General features: G+C 49.7%; 1 protein-coding gene across 1 annotated transcript; it reads right to left on the reverse strand.

Moving 5' to 3' along the window:
• Positions 1–7,875: 7,875 nt before the first annotated feature.
• Positions 7,876–8,262, reverse strand: LOC136543132 (uncharacterized). The gene has a single exon (XM_066535674.1). It carries the CDS (start codon positions 8,260–8,262, stop codon positions 7,876–7,878), a length of 387 nt encoding a protein of 128 aa, XP_066391771.1.
• Positions 8,263–18,428: the final 10,166 nt, after the last annotated feature.

The following is an 18,428-nucleotide window of genomic DNA, read 5'->3' on the forward strand; positions in this document are numbered from 1 at the left end:
CATGACCAAGGCCAATTTTGCTTCTAAGTGTTGGTTTCATTTGAAATACCATTTTCATGATGCTAGTTTGACTAAAGTTGAAAGTAGCTTAGAGTATTTGCATGGCTATGTGACCTAAATGAAAGTTGTAGTACTTGACTAGGGTAACAACTTTTATTTTTGGGTCAAGGTCTAATTCAGTGTATAGCATGTTCAAAAATATCTCACAAGTTGTAACAAAATGTTGTTTTGAGACTTGTCGAATTTTCTAAGTGTTGAAACGATTTTCAGTTTCAAAGTACCTCACTTTGGAGCAGTGCAGTTTGTTAACCAGTGAGAGTTAGATGATGGTTCTTAAAGCAAAGTTGGAGATCTCATATAGCTCTACAACTTTCATTAAGGAGGTTTTTGATAATTCACAGCGGATTAGGAGTATTTGTATCGCTGAGTGGCATTGTCAGTCGACGATCGCAGCGACTGAACCCGCGCCCGTGCGCCTGGCAGTGGCCAACTAGCCATAGGCCATGGCCGCCACATGGCGATAGTATGCCAACATTGGCCCGATCGGTTAGTCCAGCGCGCGCGCATAAACGCCACGCACCCGCCACTCCACTCGCTCGCTCACTCCCTCCTGCTCGCTCCACCTCTCCACAGCACCGTGCCGAGCACCACCGTAGCTCTGCCACAACTACTTGCCGCCAACATAGCTCCACCAGCCAATTCTTCCCAGCCATAGCCTCCACCTCCTCGAGCCACCAGCACCGCATACCGACCACAGGTAGATCGGCATTTCGCCTTGCCGCAGCCACCGTTGTCACCGGAGCGTCGCCGTGCTCATGGCTCACCGTGGCCCCGCCATCTCACTACATCACATGCATCCATCTCGTTTGGTTCAGCACCCCGCTAGTGTCTAGTAGCTTAGATCGAATCAAGGGTTGACGCTACTATGTGTCGGTGTCGGACGGCTCACCATGGCCGTCGTGGCATTGGAGCTTAGATCGAATCAAGCTTAGATCGAATCAAGGGTTGACGCTACTATGTGTCGGTGTCGGATGGCTCACCATGGCCATCGTGGCATTAGAGCTTAGATCGAATCAAGGGTTGATGCTACTAGCTGCCATGGCCATCGTGGCATTGGAGCTCGTCGCCGTTGAGCTAGTCGACCGTGTCCCTCTATCTTCTCGCACCTTCGGTAGGGTAACCCTAGGTCTAGCTAACAGCATGGTGGAGACCTCTCTCCCATCACCATCTCACTAGAATGGGAAGAGCACCACCGTGCTCCGTGCGCTGCTGCCACGGCATGCACACGGTCAGAGCTCGCCATCACATCACCGGAACCCTACCCACCTAGGTTAGCTCCGATAGGTTACCACAAAGTTGTAGAGCACCTCACCGAAGCATATGGTGACCAAAGGATGCTGGCGTACCACCGAGCGACCACCGCCGTCCGCCATTGCCGCCGGTGAGCTACTTCCAATGAGTTTCCGGTCTATCCGAGCACACCCATCGACACGGATTGATGAGCCGAGCATGTAGGTGTTGTCGTCATCGCCAGTGATCTCGTTGCTAGTGAGATATCACTGGTCAAAGCACCTCCTCTGCTCCGGAGTCACTGACGTCTAGGTCCCACTGACCAGCGGCCCCCGGCTGTCAGTCTGTGTAGTATTTGATTTTCTGATTTATTTTTCTAGATTTGAATGCATGTTTCAAAAATTCATATCTAGAGCTAGGAGTGTCCAAATTGGGTGAACCAAATTTTGTTAGTTTTATCTTGAAGTGTAGTATTTGATAAAAATATGAGATACACTATTTCTAGTATTTTTCTAGGATAATAAAATGTATTTAGATAAATGCTTTTTCAATAGTTTCTATCTTATAAATTGCATAACTTGAGTTAGAAAAGTGATAAAATTGTGATTCTAATTTTTCTGGTCTTGTGTTGACATGCTCTAGCTATAAAAAATATTAAACCTAGTATAAGCATACTTTGAATGTGGTCTTCATATTTAATCCTAATTAATTGCTAGTTTCTAGTGGAATTAATTAAGGTAAAAATACATAACATATGGTTATGCAAATTCTTAAATAGTATTCTTATGCTTGGAGTAATGTAAGAAAAATATTACATCTATTTCTTGACACTTTTTACTATGCTAAATTATTTTTGCTAAAATAAGCTTATCTAACTGGTCATTTTTGTAAAGGTAGTTACACTTATCGAAATGGTATGAAATTTGTACAGTAGGCTATTAAGATTATTTGTGGGCTATTGTAATTTTCTTAGAATTTATTAAGGAATATAAATATTTATCCTTTAAATCACCTTATTATCTATGGAAATTAATAAATAGATATAAATAAATTAGTTAAGTTTAACCATGATATTTTCTATGGTGCTTTGTGATGCATATGATCAGTTGATGTTGTTAGTTAGGCTTAAAAGCAATTGGTAGTACGCAACTAGTTAATTATTGCTTTATAATTCAACTAGATGGCTGCATGTATAGTTTCGATTGCGATGTTAATTTCATGATGATAATGGTCCTTTTGGTAAAACTTGTTAGTAACAAAGTTGTAGATAATTTACTGATCTACCTTGTATTAAATTTTCGTAGTCATAGGCTTAGGGTTTAAGAATTATAGCTGTTAAAAGTCTATTGTCCGAAATGCTTGTTCTCTAGATAGATTTGAATGATGGAATTGTTTGACGTAGATTACTGCTGAATCACATTAAGATGATTAAAACAAAGTTGTAGGAAATTTCATAAGCTTTCTAGAATGTCTAGAATCATATTACTTTGATGTGTATAACTCTAGTTATGGTCAAAACAAGTGGCTGTTATCTTATAGTTTAGAAAATAATTTAAATAAGTGTTTGTTTAGTTATTAGAAAAGAGATATGCACCTACTAAGTAAACTATGATGCACCTTATTATTACTTTAATACCATGTTGTTGAAAATACTTATGAGGACACATTTATCTTATCATATTATATTATACATGTCATCATATATGCATTCGTGATATCTTATTTCATGCTCATGCATATAGGATCATTCAAAGAAATAATGCTGTTGGAGTTCAACGAAGAAGAGGAAGGGGATCAGCCGGAGACACCTCAGGCCACAGCTCCAAGAAAAGAGGAGCAAACTCTCTAAGATCTCTCTGAGTGCCCAGATCACCGACCCACCTCTTTCCTCAAAGGCAAGCCCCGGAGCATTCTAAGTCTCCTATGTTTTAAAAAATATTACTTGAGTCCTTTATGTTTGATGCATTAGGTTATAAGAGTTGAATGGAACCACTTGATGCATAGAACTACCTTGTTCAGTTACATATACCTTTAACCCTGTGTAGGTCTAGAATCGAATATATGCTTAGCCATACTTAGACCGGTAGAAGTCGGGTGATTTCCTGTCACCTACGAGATATAGGTGGATACCGAAGCATGGTTGGCTATATTTGCTATTGTGGAAAAGAACCATGGGGTAATGTAAATGGAGTCCGGACGGAGTCTATGTGTAGGTGGACTCATGTGATTCCATCTGCGCTGATTAAGGACCGTACCATTGTTGGCACTCTGACAAGATTGAACACATGCCTCTCACTTAGCTGGCTGGATAACTCCTTCTGACCATGAAGACGAGTAGCTCAACTCGGGCTAGGCCCTGCTCTATTAGAGTGCACACTCTAGATGGTAGTAAGGATGTTCGGGGAGCCAGCCATAAGCCCAAGGGTAGGGTAGTCCTGATCGTCCTGGCAGCTGGTTGTCCCTGATTGTGCGGCGCTGGGTGAACCCGCGAAATGTGTACCTGAGTTGTACCAAAGGTGACCTTAGGTGACTGTTGATCTGGTCTGCCTGGGTTTGTGTTAGGAATAAATTCCCAGTTGGTTGAAATCGATTCGAATCACCATCTCTCCCGGACAGTGAGAAACTTGGCTAGCTCCAACATCATAGTAACTGTGTTATGGAACATGATGGTTCAGTTGAACATAGAATTACTACACCAGCTATGGTTACTATTGTATGCTACTAAATGATATACCACATGTTTGGCATAGGTTAGTTGCTAATCTAGAGATAAAGAGCTATAATCAACTTGATGACCAACTTATAATCATATAACTGAGTTAATCGCTTTTTATGCAAAATGTGTTAAGCTACCTCCACTTATAAAAGCCTTACATAATCCTTGGAGTCACCTTATTTTTGGTTTATGACAAGTAAGTCTAGCTGCGTACCTTCTTTTACTCAGGGTTTTATTCCCATTGTTGCGGATGGTATAGTTTATCATGGCTATTGTAAGAACTGCTTCTGTCCTGCCGTGGACGAGGAGTGAGCCCTGGGTAGGCATCTCTTATTAATCCTTCTTATATGCTTTTGTGGGAGTGTGATCACTAGTTGGCACTGTATTTGAACTATGATGACAGATGTTAGTTTAAAACTTTAAATTTGCTTCCGCTATTATTTACTGAGCTTGGTTTGTAATAACCTTAATTCGTACTCTGATGAATGAATTGTATATGTGAACTTTATGTAACATATGACATGTATGTTGAATCATGTATGATCTTGGTTGTATGTTGATGGTTAATTGAGACTTATCATAGTACTCGATGGACTACCGGGTTTATATGGGCTCAAGTATGATAGTGTGACCGCTTGCTGGCTGCTATTGTACTTGTGCTCTTATAAATTGGTCGGTTTTGCTACACCTGCTGGTATTTGGCCGAACGGAGCAGGGCGATGTCATGTGCTTCGTCAAGCAGGTCCATGGCATCTTCCAAAGATGCTTCGTTTCCCTGCTCGTTGTAGGCCTTGACCCTTGGCGCTCCGTAGTCGAGGTCGGTCGGGAGCATGGCTTCAGAGCCGTAGACCATAAAAACAGCGTGTAACCGGTTGCTCGGTTGCTAGATGTCCTTAGGCTCTAGAGTACCAAGGGGAGCTCCACGACCCACCGTCCGCCGACTTTGTTGAGCCGGTTGAAGATCCTAGGCTTGAGGCCTTGGAGGACCATGCCATTTGCATGCTCGACCTACCCATTCATGCGGGGGTGCGCTATGGCAGCCTAATCAACGCGGATGTGGTGGTCGTCGTAGAACTAGAGGAATTTCTTCCCCATGAACTATGTGCCATTGTCGATTATGATGGAGTTTGAGACCCCGAATCAGTGGATGATGTCCGTGAAGAACAACATGGCCTGCTCAGATTTGATCACGGTGATCGACCGAGCCTCTATCCACTTCGTGAACTTGTCCACGGTGACAAGTAAGTGCATAAAGCCCTCGGGTGCCCTCTTGAGGGGCCCTACCAGGTCAAGCCCCCAGACCACGAATGGCCACGTGATGGGGATTGTCTGGAGCACTTGGGCTGGTAGGTGAGTTTGCCGAGCGTAGTACTAGCATCCTTTGTCGGTGAGTAGGACCTGCTCGACGTCGGCCATTGCGGTTGGCCAGTAGAAACCTTGCCAGAATGTGTTTCCAACCAAGGTTCTAGGCGCGGCATGATGTCCATAGACCCCTCCATGGATGTCTTCCAGCAGGTCCTTCCCCTTCTTGGTGGGGATGCAACGCTATAGGATTCTGGTGTGGCTACGCTTGTAGAGCTCCCCTTCGATAATGACGAAGGACTTGGCACGACGCGCCAGCCATCGGGACTCCGTCTTGTCGGTAGGGAGCACCTCATGGAGGAGGCAATCGAGATAAGGTGTTCTCCAGTCAGTCGGAGGGTTGGGCTCTGCCACTAGGTCTTTGACGAGTTCCATGACCTCAAGGTCTGATGGAACTAAGGGTCGGTCAGCCCTCGAGCCCAGAACTGGTGGCTCGTTGTCGGTCTATAATGGTTCCTCATATCGGACCGAGGGCTTGTGTAGGTCGCTTGCGAAGATGCCGATGGGGACTGGCTCTTAGCTCGATGCCATCTTTGCTAACATGTCGGTTGCTTCATTGAGCCACCTTGAGATATGGTTGAGCTCAAGGCCGTCGAACTTGTCCTCCAACTATTGGACCTCACGACAATACGTAGCCATCTTGGCATTGTGGCAGCTTGACTCCTTCATGACCTGGTCGATGACCAGTTGTGAGTTGCCTCGGACATCAAGCCGTCGGATGCCCCACTCAATGGCGATGCACAAGCCATTGAGGAGTGCCTCGTACTCAACCACATTATTTGAAATTGGGAAGTGGATGCGAATTGCGTACCTCATGCGCACCCTAAGGGGGGAAACAAAAACTAGCCCAACCCCGGTGCCCTTCTTCATTAGTGATCCATCAAAGTACATTGTCCAGTACTCCTGATCGACGGCCGCCGATGGCATCTGGATCTTGGTCCATTTGGCCACAAAGTCGGCCAGTACCTGAGACTTGATGGCCGTTCGTGGGGCGTACGTGATGCCCTGATCCATCAGCTCGAGCACCCATTTTTCGATTCTCCCTATGGCCTCCCGGTTCTAGATAACCTCGCCATGGGGGAAAGATGACATGATGGTCACCTAGTGTGAGTCAAAGTAGTGGCGTAGCTTCCTCTTGTTGATCAGGATGGCATATTGGAGCTAACAAAGTACACGAGGCACTGTACCTTGAGGGCATGTCCCTCTTCTCCCCGTTCTACAACAAAGGCGGCGCTAACCACCTGAGTCATAGCTATGACGTAGAGTAGGAGCGGCTCTCACTCAGCCGGCAGGACCAGAATCGGGGCCTTCGTCAGGAGCACTTTGAGCTTGTCAAGTGCCTCCTGAGCCTCAGGTGTCCACACAAATCGGTTAGTTTTCTTTAGGAGCCAGTAAAGGGGGAGCCCCTACTCGTCAAGGCGCGAAATGAAGCAACTAAGCGCTGCGAGGCACCCGGTAACCTTCTGAACTCCTTTTAGGTTTAGAATCAGGCCCATCTTCATGATGGCTGAGATTTTTACTGGGTTGGCTTTGATGCCACGCTCAGAGATGATAAATCCGAGCAGCATGCCCCTTGGGACCCTAAAGACGCATTTCTCAGGGTTGAGCTTGATGTTGTTCTCCCAGAGCTTCCTAAAGGTCTGCTCTATGTCAGCCATGAGCTGGTCGGTCTGTTTGGACTTGACTATGATGTCGTCCACGTAAGCCTCAATGGTCCTCCCGATGAGGTCTCCAAAGCATTTGGTCATGCAACGCTAGTACGTAGCCCCATCATTCTTGAGCCCGAATGGCATCGTAACGTAGCAGAATGATCCAAACGGGGTGATGAAAGAGGCCGCGAGCTGGTCGGACTCTTTCATCATGATCTGATGGTACCCGGAGTATGCATCAAGGAAGCATAGGGTTTTGCACCCCGAGGTCGAGTCAACTATCTAATCTATGTGTGGCAAAGGAAACGAATCCGTTGGGCACACCTTATTGAGGCTCGTGTAGTCAACACACATTCTCCATTTCCCACTTTTCCTTTTTACCCGAACAGGATTGGACAACCACTATGGGTGGTATACTTCCTTGATGAAACCGGCCACCAAGAGCTTGGCAATTTCCTCGCCGATGAGCCTGCGCTTCTCCTCGTTGAAGCGGCGTAGGTGTTGTTTGACCGGCCTGGAACCTGGCCTAATCTTCAAGGCATGCTTGGCAACTTCCCTCAGAATTCCTGGCATATCCGAGAGTTTCCAACCAAAGATGTCTTGATTGGCATGGAGCAAGTCGACGAGCATGCCTTCCTACTTGGAGGAGAGGGCGGTGCCAATGCACACCGTCTTGTCGGCGGAGTTGTTAGGGTCGATGAAGTCCTTCTTGACATTCTCTACAGGCTCAAAGGATCCGGCCGCCCGCTTCGCATCGAGCGTTCCTTCAGCGATGTCCTTCGCAATGGCTGCGAGCTCCTCAGAAGCGAGGCTTGCCGAAGCGAGCTCGTAGCTCTTGACCTCTCACTTGTAGGCCCTCTAGAAAGAAGTGCCGACAGTGATGACCCCACGTGGGCCCCGGATCTTGAGCTTGAGGTAGGTGTAGTTGGGGACAGCCATGAACTTCACGTTACACGGTCGCCCCAAAATGGTGTGATAGACCGGGGGGAACCCGACTACCTCAAAGGTGAGGGTCTCTGTCCTATAATTGGACGGATTCTCAAAGGTGATGGGCAGGTCGATCTGCATGATCGGTATGGCCTGCTTTCCCAGCACGATGCCATGGAAAGGCACCCTGGTCAGCCGGATGCATGATCGGTCGATGCCCATGGCATCAGGTGTCTCTGCGTACATGATGTTGAGGCCGCTGCCCCCGCCCATCAGTACCTTGGTGAGCCACTTTGTGCTGACGATAGGGTCAACCATGAGCGGGTACCTGCCTAGGTGTGTGACGCTATCCAGGTGGTCAGATCGGTCGAAGGTTATGGGAGACCCTCACCATTTGAGGAAAGCGGGCGTGGTGGGCTCGGCTTCATAGACCTCTCGGTGCACGAGCTTCTGTCGGCGCTTGGAGCCGTTTGCCTCTGACTGACCAAAGATCATGAGGCAGCCATCCGGCAATGGGAAGTCATCATCCTTCTCTCCGGTGTCATCGGCTTCTGCCTTGGGCTTATTCTGTTGCTCCTATTTCTTGGAGCCGTCAGTGAAGAAACGCTTCATGAAGGAGTAGTCCTTATACATGTGTTTGATGGGGGAAGGCATGGTTCAGGCATGGCCCCTCGAGTAACTTGTTGAAGTGATCAAGGGTGCCCTCGGCCGATGCTCGACCGGCTTTTCGCTTGGCAGCAGCAATGAGCGAGCCCCCACGTCATTTCTAGTTCTTCTTCTTATTCGAACAGTTAGAGGGGCCCTCGTCGGTGTCCTCGTCCCGCTTCGCCTTGCCTCTGGAGCGATCAAAAATTGCTCCAACCACCTCCTCGTCGAAAGCATGGCTGGTCGCGATGTCGAGAAGTTCCTTGGTAGTCCATGGGCCTTTACATCCCAACTTATGGACCAGGGACTCACAGGTCATCCCTGATAGGAAGGCTCCAATGACGTCGGCATCGGTGACATTAGGGAGCTCGTTGCACTGCCTAGAGAAGTGTGGGATGTACTCGTGGAGAGTCTCTCCCACTTTTGTCGGCAGTTCTTCAAGTCCTAGGGGTTCCTAGGGTGCGCGTAAGTGCCCTAGAAGTTCTCCACAAAGATTTGTTTCAGGTCTGCCCAACTCTAAACGTAGTTGGGCAGAAGGTGCTCCAGCCATGTTCACGCCGAGTTGGCCAGGATGAGGGGGATATTGCGGATGACGAAGTCATCACTGACCGCACCGTTGGCCTGGTAGGCGAGCTGGTAGTCCTCGAGCCATAAGTCGAGGTTCGTTTCCCCAGAGTATTTTAGGATGTTAGTCGGCGGGTGGTATCGGGGAGGGAGTGCCGCCTTGAGGATATGCCAATCAAAAGCCTAGGGCCCCGTTGGTTTGGGGCTATGACTCTGGTCCTCCTCGCGGTCGTAGCTTCCACCACGGCGAGGATGGTAGACATGGTCGGCAGCCTCCTCTCCTACATCACTGTGGGTACGCCAGCGGGCTTCAAGGGTGTCGTGCGTGTCACAGTTGTGGCTGAGACGCTCATGCACCGGAACCATGATGCGTGGCCTGCCACCGTGCGGCGCCTGGTGGACTGATGTGTCCTTGTCAGGTCACACCGAGGGCATGCGCTGGCTGGCGTCAAGCTCCCATCACCGAGATAGTGAGCTCTCGGCCTGCTGCGCAGCCGCATGCTCAAGCAGGGTGCAAATCTCATGATGGGCACGTTGATCCTCGGGCGTCGTAGGCCTTGGAAGCCCCCTGAGCAAGGCTGCCGTAGCAGCGATGTTCTGGCTTGCCTGGGCGAAGTGTGGGAGCGCTTGATCATCCTTGATGATCCTTCAGATAATGTCACGGGCCATGGTGCGTGCGCGCCCCCTGTCTCCATGGCACTCGATCTCGTGATCGAGCTCCGCGCATTCCTGCTCGAGCTAGAGTCACGCTTCCTCAAGCTTTAGGTGCCGGGCCTTCAGCCGCTCCACCCGTAGGCGGGGGGGGGGGGCTCCTGCATCCCCTTCGACCTCATTCGTCGAGGTAGCCTCCTCCTTGTGGATGCTTTCAACATGTCCCTCGGGGGTACCCATCATGAAGCATTCATGAGAGGGGTGATGGCTCCCCCTGCTGGAGTCAGAGCCAGAGGGTGACTCTAGCTACTCTGCGAGAAGGTCATGGAAAGACTCCATGATGTGTTCGATCACCCCCACGAACTCATCGTTCGTGGGGGATGGAATCATGCGTTGCGCCACAAGGTGGCCACCGGTCTCTTCGGCGTTGCGGAGAGCGAACAGGAGCACTGTTGGGGTGCTCCGGATGTGGTATTCTGGGGAGAATGGCTCTCCCTCGGCAAGCTGCGCCATGACGTTGGCGAACAAGAAGGTGAGGTGGTACAGGCCCTCCCAGGACGGTTGGGGTCCCAAGAAGACGCTGAGCTGACGCTCCAACCTCCCATAGTCAAAGTCGAGGAGCTAGCCGCTCCTGGGGGTGTGGGCCTCTGACGCATGCAGCCGTAGCTCCTCAAGCGCCTCAGTGATCGCGTCGAGGCCAGCGGAGTGGAGGGGTTGAACAACGACAGGCACCCGTGCCAGCTCTCCCTCTGCCGTGATGATGAAGTCCAGGTCCCCTAAACGCACGTGTGCACCCGTGACCCAGCTAATGCTGTGACTAGCCATCCGAGGCCTGGTGTTGATGTCGAGACACGCAAAAGTACCCCAACCTAGCGTGCCAACTGTCGGTGTTTCAAGCAAACACCAATGAGTAAATTTCTAATATTGCGTGTCTGACCCGGATGGTGTGCTAAGAGGACATGAGGATTATACTGGTTCGGGCTGAATGTCCCTACGTCCAGTTTCGGGCTGCTCATGTTACCAGCACTAAGTTTGTAGTAGGGGGTTACAAACTAGCGAGAGAGGGAGGAACTCCCAAGTTTCTTTGGTTTGATTGCTCGATGTTTCTACTGCTCGATCTATCGGTCGATCTCTCTCTCTCTCTCAGAATAGTGTCCTGCCTTCTCTTTTATAGACCAAGGGGAGAGAACAGGATACCAGAGACTGAGAGGAGGGAAGTGGGAAAAAAGAAAGAGAAATTAAGGCTCCCTAGGGTGTGCCGTCCTCCTCTTCGCGTCGGTCCCACTGACCCTGTAGATCGTGGTGGCAGCGGTGTCGCACCGGGGTCCTATTTGCCACTACAGCATACGTGCGGGCGTCGTGCGCCGTTCTTGTCTTCCATCCCATTCGAGCGGACAAAATGGTCAAAGGGTCCCCTGACAAAGGCCATACGGGGGGGGGCTGGTGGTACAGTGCCAGTCAACTGATGCCGATCAACTGAAGTTGGACGGTGGTCAGGCAGGGAGCTGGCAGCACGGTGTTGCCCTGATGATGCGGTGGGCGACGTGAGTCTCCCATCATGGACTGATGCGACCGCCAGTCACATCAGAACTCAGCCAAGACGTGCTCTCGGGAGTGCGCCTCCACGCCATAGTGGTTGAAGCGGTTCAGGTCCCACTCTGGGGCCACTGCTTTTGTCCGGTAGCAAATCTGACCCCAGGGAATAGGTGAGGCGGAAATCTCGCCCTGGGGGCCGGACGAGATGGAATCCGACCCTTGGGGGTCGGACGAGGCGGAGCCCTCCCCATGGGATCGAACAAGTCGGAGCCCACGCCTTAGGGTCGGATGAGGCGGAAACCTCATCCTCAAAGTCAAAGCCCACGCCTTGGGGTTGGATGCGGCAGAAACCTCATCCTTGGAGTCGGACAAGGCGTGGCCCGGCCCATGGGGTCGGTCGAGGCTGCACTTGCATTCTTAACCATCGGATGAACTGACATGACGCTCATTAATCCTTTGACTCGGATATTCGGGTATAGATATCCGACACTGAGCTACCTTCGACCGGTAAAATGATCGGGGAGAATGTGGACCGACCTACCGCTGGGTCATCGCTCTACAAGTCTGAACCACACATAGAAACTGAATGGAAAAAGAAAAACAAATTGTTCGTTGTTAGTTAGCTAACCAAGTTGTGTCGCTTGCATAGCAGCGAGGCTTCTAGGAAGGATATGAAATATGGTTCGTGTGTTGAGATACCACTGTCTATCATGTTCTCCATTTCACATCCATCACACTCGAGTACCTGACTAAAGAATTATGTGCCCGTGGCTTGGTTTGAGGAATGAGGTGGTCCATCTTCTTCTCACTCACTTTTTTTATTTGGGTGGTGGAGTAGGACGAGTTGATCCATCACCACCTCATTCTTCATAAGTTAATAATTAGTATATGTACAACGAATTGGTTGATTCCACCAAAATTTATAGGATGAACTCATGATGCATCACCTCATAATGACAAATAATTAAAAACAATCCACTAACTTTATATCTGAATTGCCCACATCTATTATTATGAAAGAATTTAAAATACCCCTAATAATTTTATGAATTATCCACCTTTGTCATTATGAAAGATAATGCAAAATGATCTCCTAAGTTTACAGTCAACCAACCCATATATGTTGTTGTAAAATAAGGTCAAGCCGAGGCAGTTGTGAAAACAACAAGGTCAGGCCAAGGCGGTTGTGAAAATGGCGAAGTCGGTTAGGTAATGACAAGCTCGGGCCAAGGCGGTTGTGAAAACGGCAAAGCCAGTCGGGTAGCGAGAGGCAAAAATGGTTCACGAGAGGCCAAATTAGGTGAAAATGGGCAAAAATGGGCAACGTGCCTGGTCCCACCAGGCCGCCTTGGACCTCTGGGGACCCGCCCATGAATCCGGCACTTGGAAAGTCCAAGGTTTGGTCCACCTATGGTCACAACGACTCACGTGCGCCTAGTTCTTAAAAACCCCCAATTTCTGAGCGAGACACTTGGAAAACTTCGTATCACATGAATTTCATGTTGTTTTCCAAAATTGTGTGTTGTAAGGAATGGAAAACACCCAAAACTCCTAGGGCGAGGGATTCCCCTCAAGTATAGTAGGGGGAAGGTGTTCGGGTGGCTGAGACCTGGGTAAACTGGTGTGAATCCACAAGTTTTTTGGGCCTTTTCACTAGGACTGCTCCACCCGACCCTCGGCCACCCTCGGGCAGCCCTGGCTGACTGCTAGGTAGTTGTTACTAGTTTCAGCTAGTTGTTGCAGGCTGGCAGCTGCACCATGGTGGTCGGCATGCGGTCATGGCTGGCCTGAGGCGCCGCATGCTCTTGGCGTGTAGCTGATTAGGTTTTGGTTGCTCCCGTGCACTACAGGATTCTGGTTCTTTGTCGAGTGCAGGCTGCACTCGGCAAAGCCCGCTTTACACTCGGCAAAGGCTTTGCCGAGTGCCGCAGTCGGCAAAGAGCACTCGGCAAAGAATTCTTTGCCGAGTGCCATGTCAGCACTCGGCAAAGTTAACGTCCACCGTCATCTGTCGGTTTCTTTGCTGAGTGCTGACGTGGCAGACACTCGGCAAAGAATTTTTAATTTTTTTAAAAAAATAATATTTACCGAGTGCCGCTTTGATAGGCACTCGGCAAAGTAATTTTTTTTGAAACAATCTTTGCCGAGTGCTGACACTCGGCAAACTTATGGTCACTTTGCCGAGTGCCGTGTCAGTACTCGGCAAAGTTGTTGTGCTGGGAAAAACTTCCCCAGCTTTGCCGAGTGTTTGCACTCGGCAAATCTAGGTAATTTTTTTTTCAGTTTTTTTCACATTCCATCCATGCAATATCACATATATTCAACACAAATCCATACAATATCACATATATCACATATATATCACATTCCATCCATACAATTCAACACAAATCCATCCACAAGTTCATCCATAACAAATCCATCCATCCATCACAAGTACATCCACACAAATACATCACTAGTCCAACATAAGTCCAACATAACCCTCACAGAAGCCAATCCATCACTAGTCCAACATAACCATCACAAGTCCAAAAGCGAAATGAGAGGTACCTACTACGTCCCTTGGTCCCCATGGCCCCCAGAGTGTGAAGAGCTCCTAGATGGCCACGAAGGCCACCCTTGCTGCGGAGGGCCACCCTGGAATGTCCACCTGGGCGGTGGAAGATGGCCGCCTGTCCACCAGAAGTACCCATGCTGCGTAGACGGAGGAACGCCAGCTGGCCACGTGTACTGTGGAGTCGGGCCAACCGTGCCAACTAGCCACCCGTGCTGTGGAGAAGGGCCACCTGGAGGAGTCGGGTTCAAACCCGCCGACTGTGCCTGCACAAAGGAGAAGCGATCCCATTAGTACCTGCAGGATGGCCGCATAAGCTAAAGTAATAAACAACCATATATACTCATCGGAGTCCCTGTAGGACTAGGAGGAGGGGGTGGAGCGAACAGCGACGGAGGCAATGGCGGCAGGACCAAACCCGGGATCTGAAGGCCCTGAAAGTAGGTCGCCACGTCTTGCAGCTGACACGCCGAGTGCTGCTAGATAGCCTCCAGCTGATGCGCCGACTGCTGCTGGACAGCCTCCAGCTGCCGCTGATGGGCCTCTACTTGGGCCATCTGCTGGGCCTGCAACTCTGCCAGCTAGGCCTGCAATATTACACCCGCAAGGTTTAAACAATGCAAAGGCCAAGTACATGTGTAAAACCAGTGAACGACGAATAAAACTATACTTACCTGAAATGCCACCACCATCTGTGTGGAGCTCGGCTGCCGAGGTGCTATGGGGATGTCGGAGGAGCTCGTGCTGGTTTGTCGAATATGGCTCAGTCTGGCAACAGAGGATGACTCGATTGCGCTGTTGGCCATCCAGTACCGGCCGTGCTACTTCCCTCCTCCCAACCTCATCACGAGGTTCATATCCAGGGGCTGGGTGGCCGGATCGAAGTCCTCCCCATGGCGCATGCGAGCCGCCGAGGTGTACTCGGCAAGCTTGGGGTAGACGCTCGCGTCGGTGTACGTGTCGACCCCGTCCTCCGGGTTGTAGACATTGTCCGCCGCTGTCGCTGGGCCCTTGTGAGCCAGGACGTACCCCATGAACTCGTTGATCTCCTGGCCACCATGCGACTAGGACTATGAGGAAAACACAAAGATGATTACAAGTAATGACAATTGAGCGCTAGAATAAATAAATAAATAGATCAACAGAAGCGTACCCATCTTTCCATGTAGATTGGGAGGGACCGGTTCCCTTGGTGGTGTGACGGCCCTTGCATCTCCAGGCGGCACCTCCGACGGCTTCTGCGCTGAGTGTACGTGTCCTTTGAGACCCACTTGTTCATGATGTCCACCCAGCAGTCTTTGTACTTGGAGCACCAAGCAGGACACATCTGCATGATGTCAAGTATTTGACATGTCAGAAGATGAATTGAAGCCTACTTATTTTTCATGGAAGGAATCAGAATGAATGTTTCCTACTTACCTGGAGCTACTGCTCCCTGGTGAGGTCGGTCTCCCTCTGGAGCATCATCTGCCTGGCTTCCCTCTTCCTCACCACCCGGCCAAGCACGTCGGCGTTGTAGGTGATGATGCACTGGATATGCCCCTCGTGGTACAGGTCCTTGAGTCACTCTCTATAGACCTTGTCCTGCACTCGCGCTGCCTCGGCCTATTTCCTATCCTCGCACGTGAAGTAGTCCTGCATACAGACATCATGTATCATTTCATTATTTCAAGAACGTCCAACGAATGCGTAGTACTGAGCAATGCGGTGCGATGAAGACTCACCCAGAACTCCCTCTTGATCCTCGTCGCAAGGGTGCCATGGTCGGGGTCCACGACGCTGGTGAAGTGCTCCCACGACCAGGGCAGCCCTGTCACCCTAGCGTGGGTGACCCTGCTAGGGTAGTGCTTCCGAAGCCGGAGGCTCTAGATGCCATTGACATGGCGTGCATTGCCCCCTCCGCTCATAATCGTCCAGTTACTGCACCGGTCATTAAGAATAATTGTTAGTCTGAAGTATGATTTTCAACATGTCATATGAAGAAGTAGTGAAAACATCAATGGTTACTTACTTGTCACCACAGGGTCAAATCACCGGGCGGCGGGAAGGCGCGAGCGGCGCTGAAGGGAGGGACGAGGGCCCGTGCGAGTAGACCTTGCTCGAACCTGAGGAAGGTGTCTCCCTTAGTGTCGCCTCGCCCCCATGGTCTGAGTCCGACGAGGAAGAGGAACTGCCGATCGTCGTCGTCGTCACCCCCTGTTGGGGCGTCGGGTCAGGAGGCAACTCCAGCCTCCTCGTCGTCGAGCGACGTCCGCAGGGCCTCCTCTCCCTACTCGTCGATGGCTCCACTGACGGTGGCTCCTTGTTGGCGGTGGGTGAGCGGTCCCTCTAGTAGACCGAGGTGATCCCCTGTCGTTGCTGCCGCCTTCCGCCCGGCATTTTTTTGTGTGCCTGCAATGACAAAGATTAAACCCTTGTTCACAAATAAATGAGAAGTAATTGTAAAGAGATGCAAAATGAACAAAACATAATTGCAAGGTAATAATAATAACAATATATTATTACATTAATTAGAAATTATCTCCACGAACGGCAGTGACTGGCGTGTCGTCGTCATCATCACTATCACTATCACTATTGTCGTCATTACTATCAATATTGTTGAGCTCGTATAAGTCCTCATCATATCCACGAATGGCATCATCTCCATCGTCCTCATCATCTACATCGTCCTCATCATATACATCGTCCTCAACAACTCCATCGCGCTCCATCCTCCATCGCTCAAGCATTCTTAAGTCCTTAGCATTCTACACCTCATCACCCTTGTCCTCATCGATGTCGTTGTCTACTTCCATGCCCATCAGCGAAGTTATGTCTATCTCCAAACTCCCTTCTTGCCCCTTAGGTTGATAGAACTCTCTGCTATCTGTCTTTGGGTCAAAGTTGTAATCATCATCGTTTGGGACAGGCGCTTTACCGCGCGGCGATACCAAGTGCACAAGGTACCAACCCGTAAGCTTCTCATCTTTTTGGCATGCCCATGGGAGATAATAAACTTGCTTGGCCTGTTGAGCCACAATATAGACATCGTGTCCTTTATAGACGGAATCCTATCGAATTTTGACTTGCCCAATCTCAGGGGCTCTTCTCGTGACTTCAGGATTGAACCAATGGCATTTGAAAACCACTGGATTAAGAGCTGTGGGACCCTCAAAGTTGAGCTCGTATATTTCTTCGACTATGCCGTAATAGTCGCACGCATCGGTGCCGGGCGTACGAACTCCGGTGCATGTGGTGCTTCGGTTGGGCCGACTCTCCTCGTAGCTTCTCGTGCGAAAGCGATAGCCATTCGCATCATAAACGGTGAATGACTTGACCCTATGGGAGAAGCCCCTGCCAACCTGTTTCAATTCATCACTCATTTCTGCATCCGTGCGGGCCTGCAAGGTGAGGCCAGGTAGATCGTTACATTACTCGCTCCTAGGAGCAAAGTGGAATCTCAAAGTTGGAACGAGGTAAGTTGGATGGTACCTTCGTACAGAACCAGGAAATAAAATTGGGCACACCATATTTGAGAAGATGGTCTTCTTCTTGAATGGAAGGAGCCCTATTCCCTCTCTAGTATTCATTAATAAATTCCCTAAAAAACAAGAGACAAGGGGGTCAGATCGATAGGTGGAGGATAGTGACGGCGTATGTAACAAGCTCATTGAGAACTTACCTCTGATAAGGATTCACTTCTTCAAGGTTCAACAACACGTAGAGGAAGACAGTGCGCCACTCAGAATCTCACAAGTTCTTGGGGGTACCTGTGCTTCCTCTTCCGAGTTGCCCTATGAAAAGGCTGAGGTTCGATGAACTTTCGACGGTGTTGTGATGAGGGGGTGGATTGTGCACGCTGGGAAGGGTCTCATTATAGTACGCCGTTGTGAAGTTCGACACCTCCTCCAGAATGAATGCCTCTGCCACGAAAGCCTCAATTTTGGCTTTATTTCTACACTTTTTCCGAAGAACCTTTAGACACCTCTCGATTGGATAGCACCAACGGGCCTGCACGGCCCCCCCCAAACGTGCCTCGCGTGGTACATGCAAAATCAGATGCTGCATCAGCAGGAAGAAGCCGGGTGGAAAGATCATCTCCATCTTGTAGAGCAACAAAGGTGCAAGACGCTCCAGTTCAGCAATCATGGCCCGAGATAACTCCTTGGCACAAAGCTAGCAGAAGAAATAGCTCAACTCTGCCAGTACGCGCCACACTGCTTCGGGGAGGTATCCCCGGGTCATCGCAGGAAGGAGTCGCTGAATCCATATGTGGAAGTCATGACTCTTCATCCCGTTGACTTTCATAGTCTTGAAGTTCACTCCCCTACTCAGATTCACCGCATACCCATTAGGGAACATTAACGTCTTTATCCACTGCAGTACTTCCTTCCTATTGTCCCTTTTCAGGATGTAATCGGCCGGGCCCCTTTTCCATCTCTTGCCGGGCGTAAGGGTCTTCATCACTAGCTTTGGTCTATCGCACATCTTTTCTATGTCCAGTCTAGCCTTAACGTTGTCTTTTGACTTTTCCTTTATGTCTATGAGT

The sequence above is a fragment of the Miscanthus floridulus genome, chromosome 3 (genome assembly GCF_019320115.1).
Source record: "Miscanthus floridulus cultivar M001 chromosome 3, ASM1932011v1, whole genome shotgun sequence".
Taxonomy (NCBI): Eukaryota; Viridiplantae; Streptophyta; class Magnoliopsida; order Poales; family Poaceae; genus Miscanthus; species Miscanthus floridulus.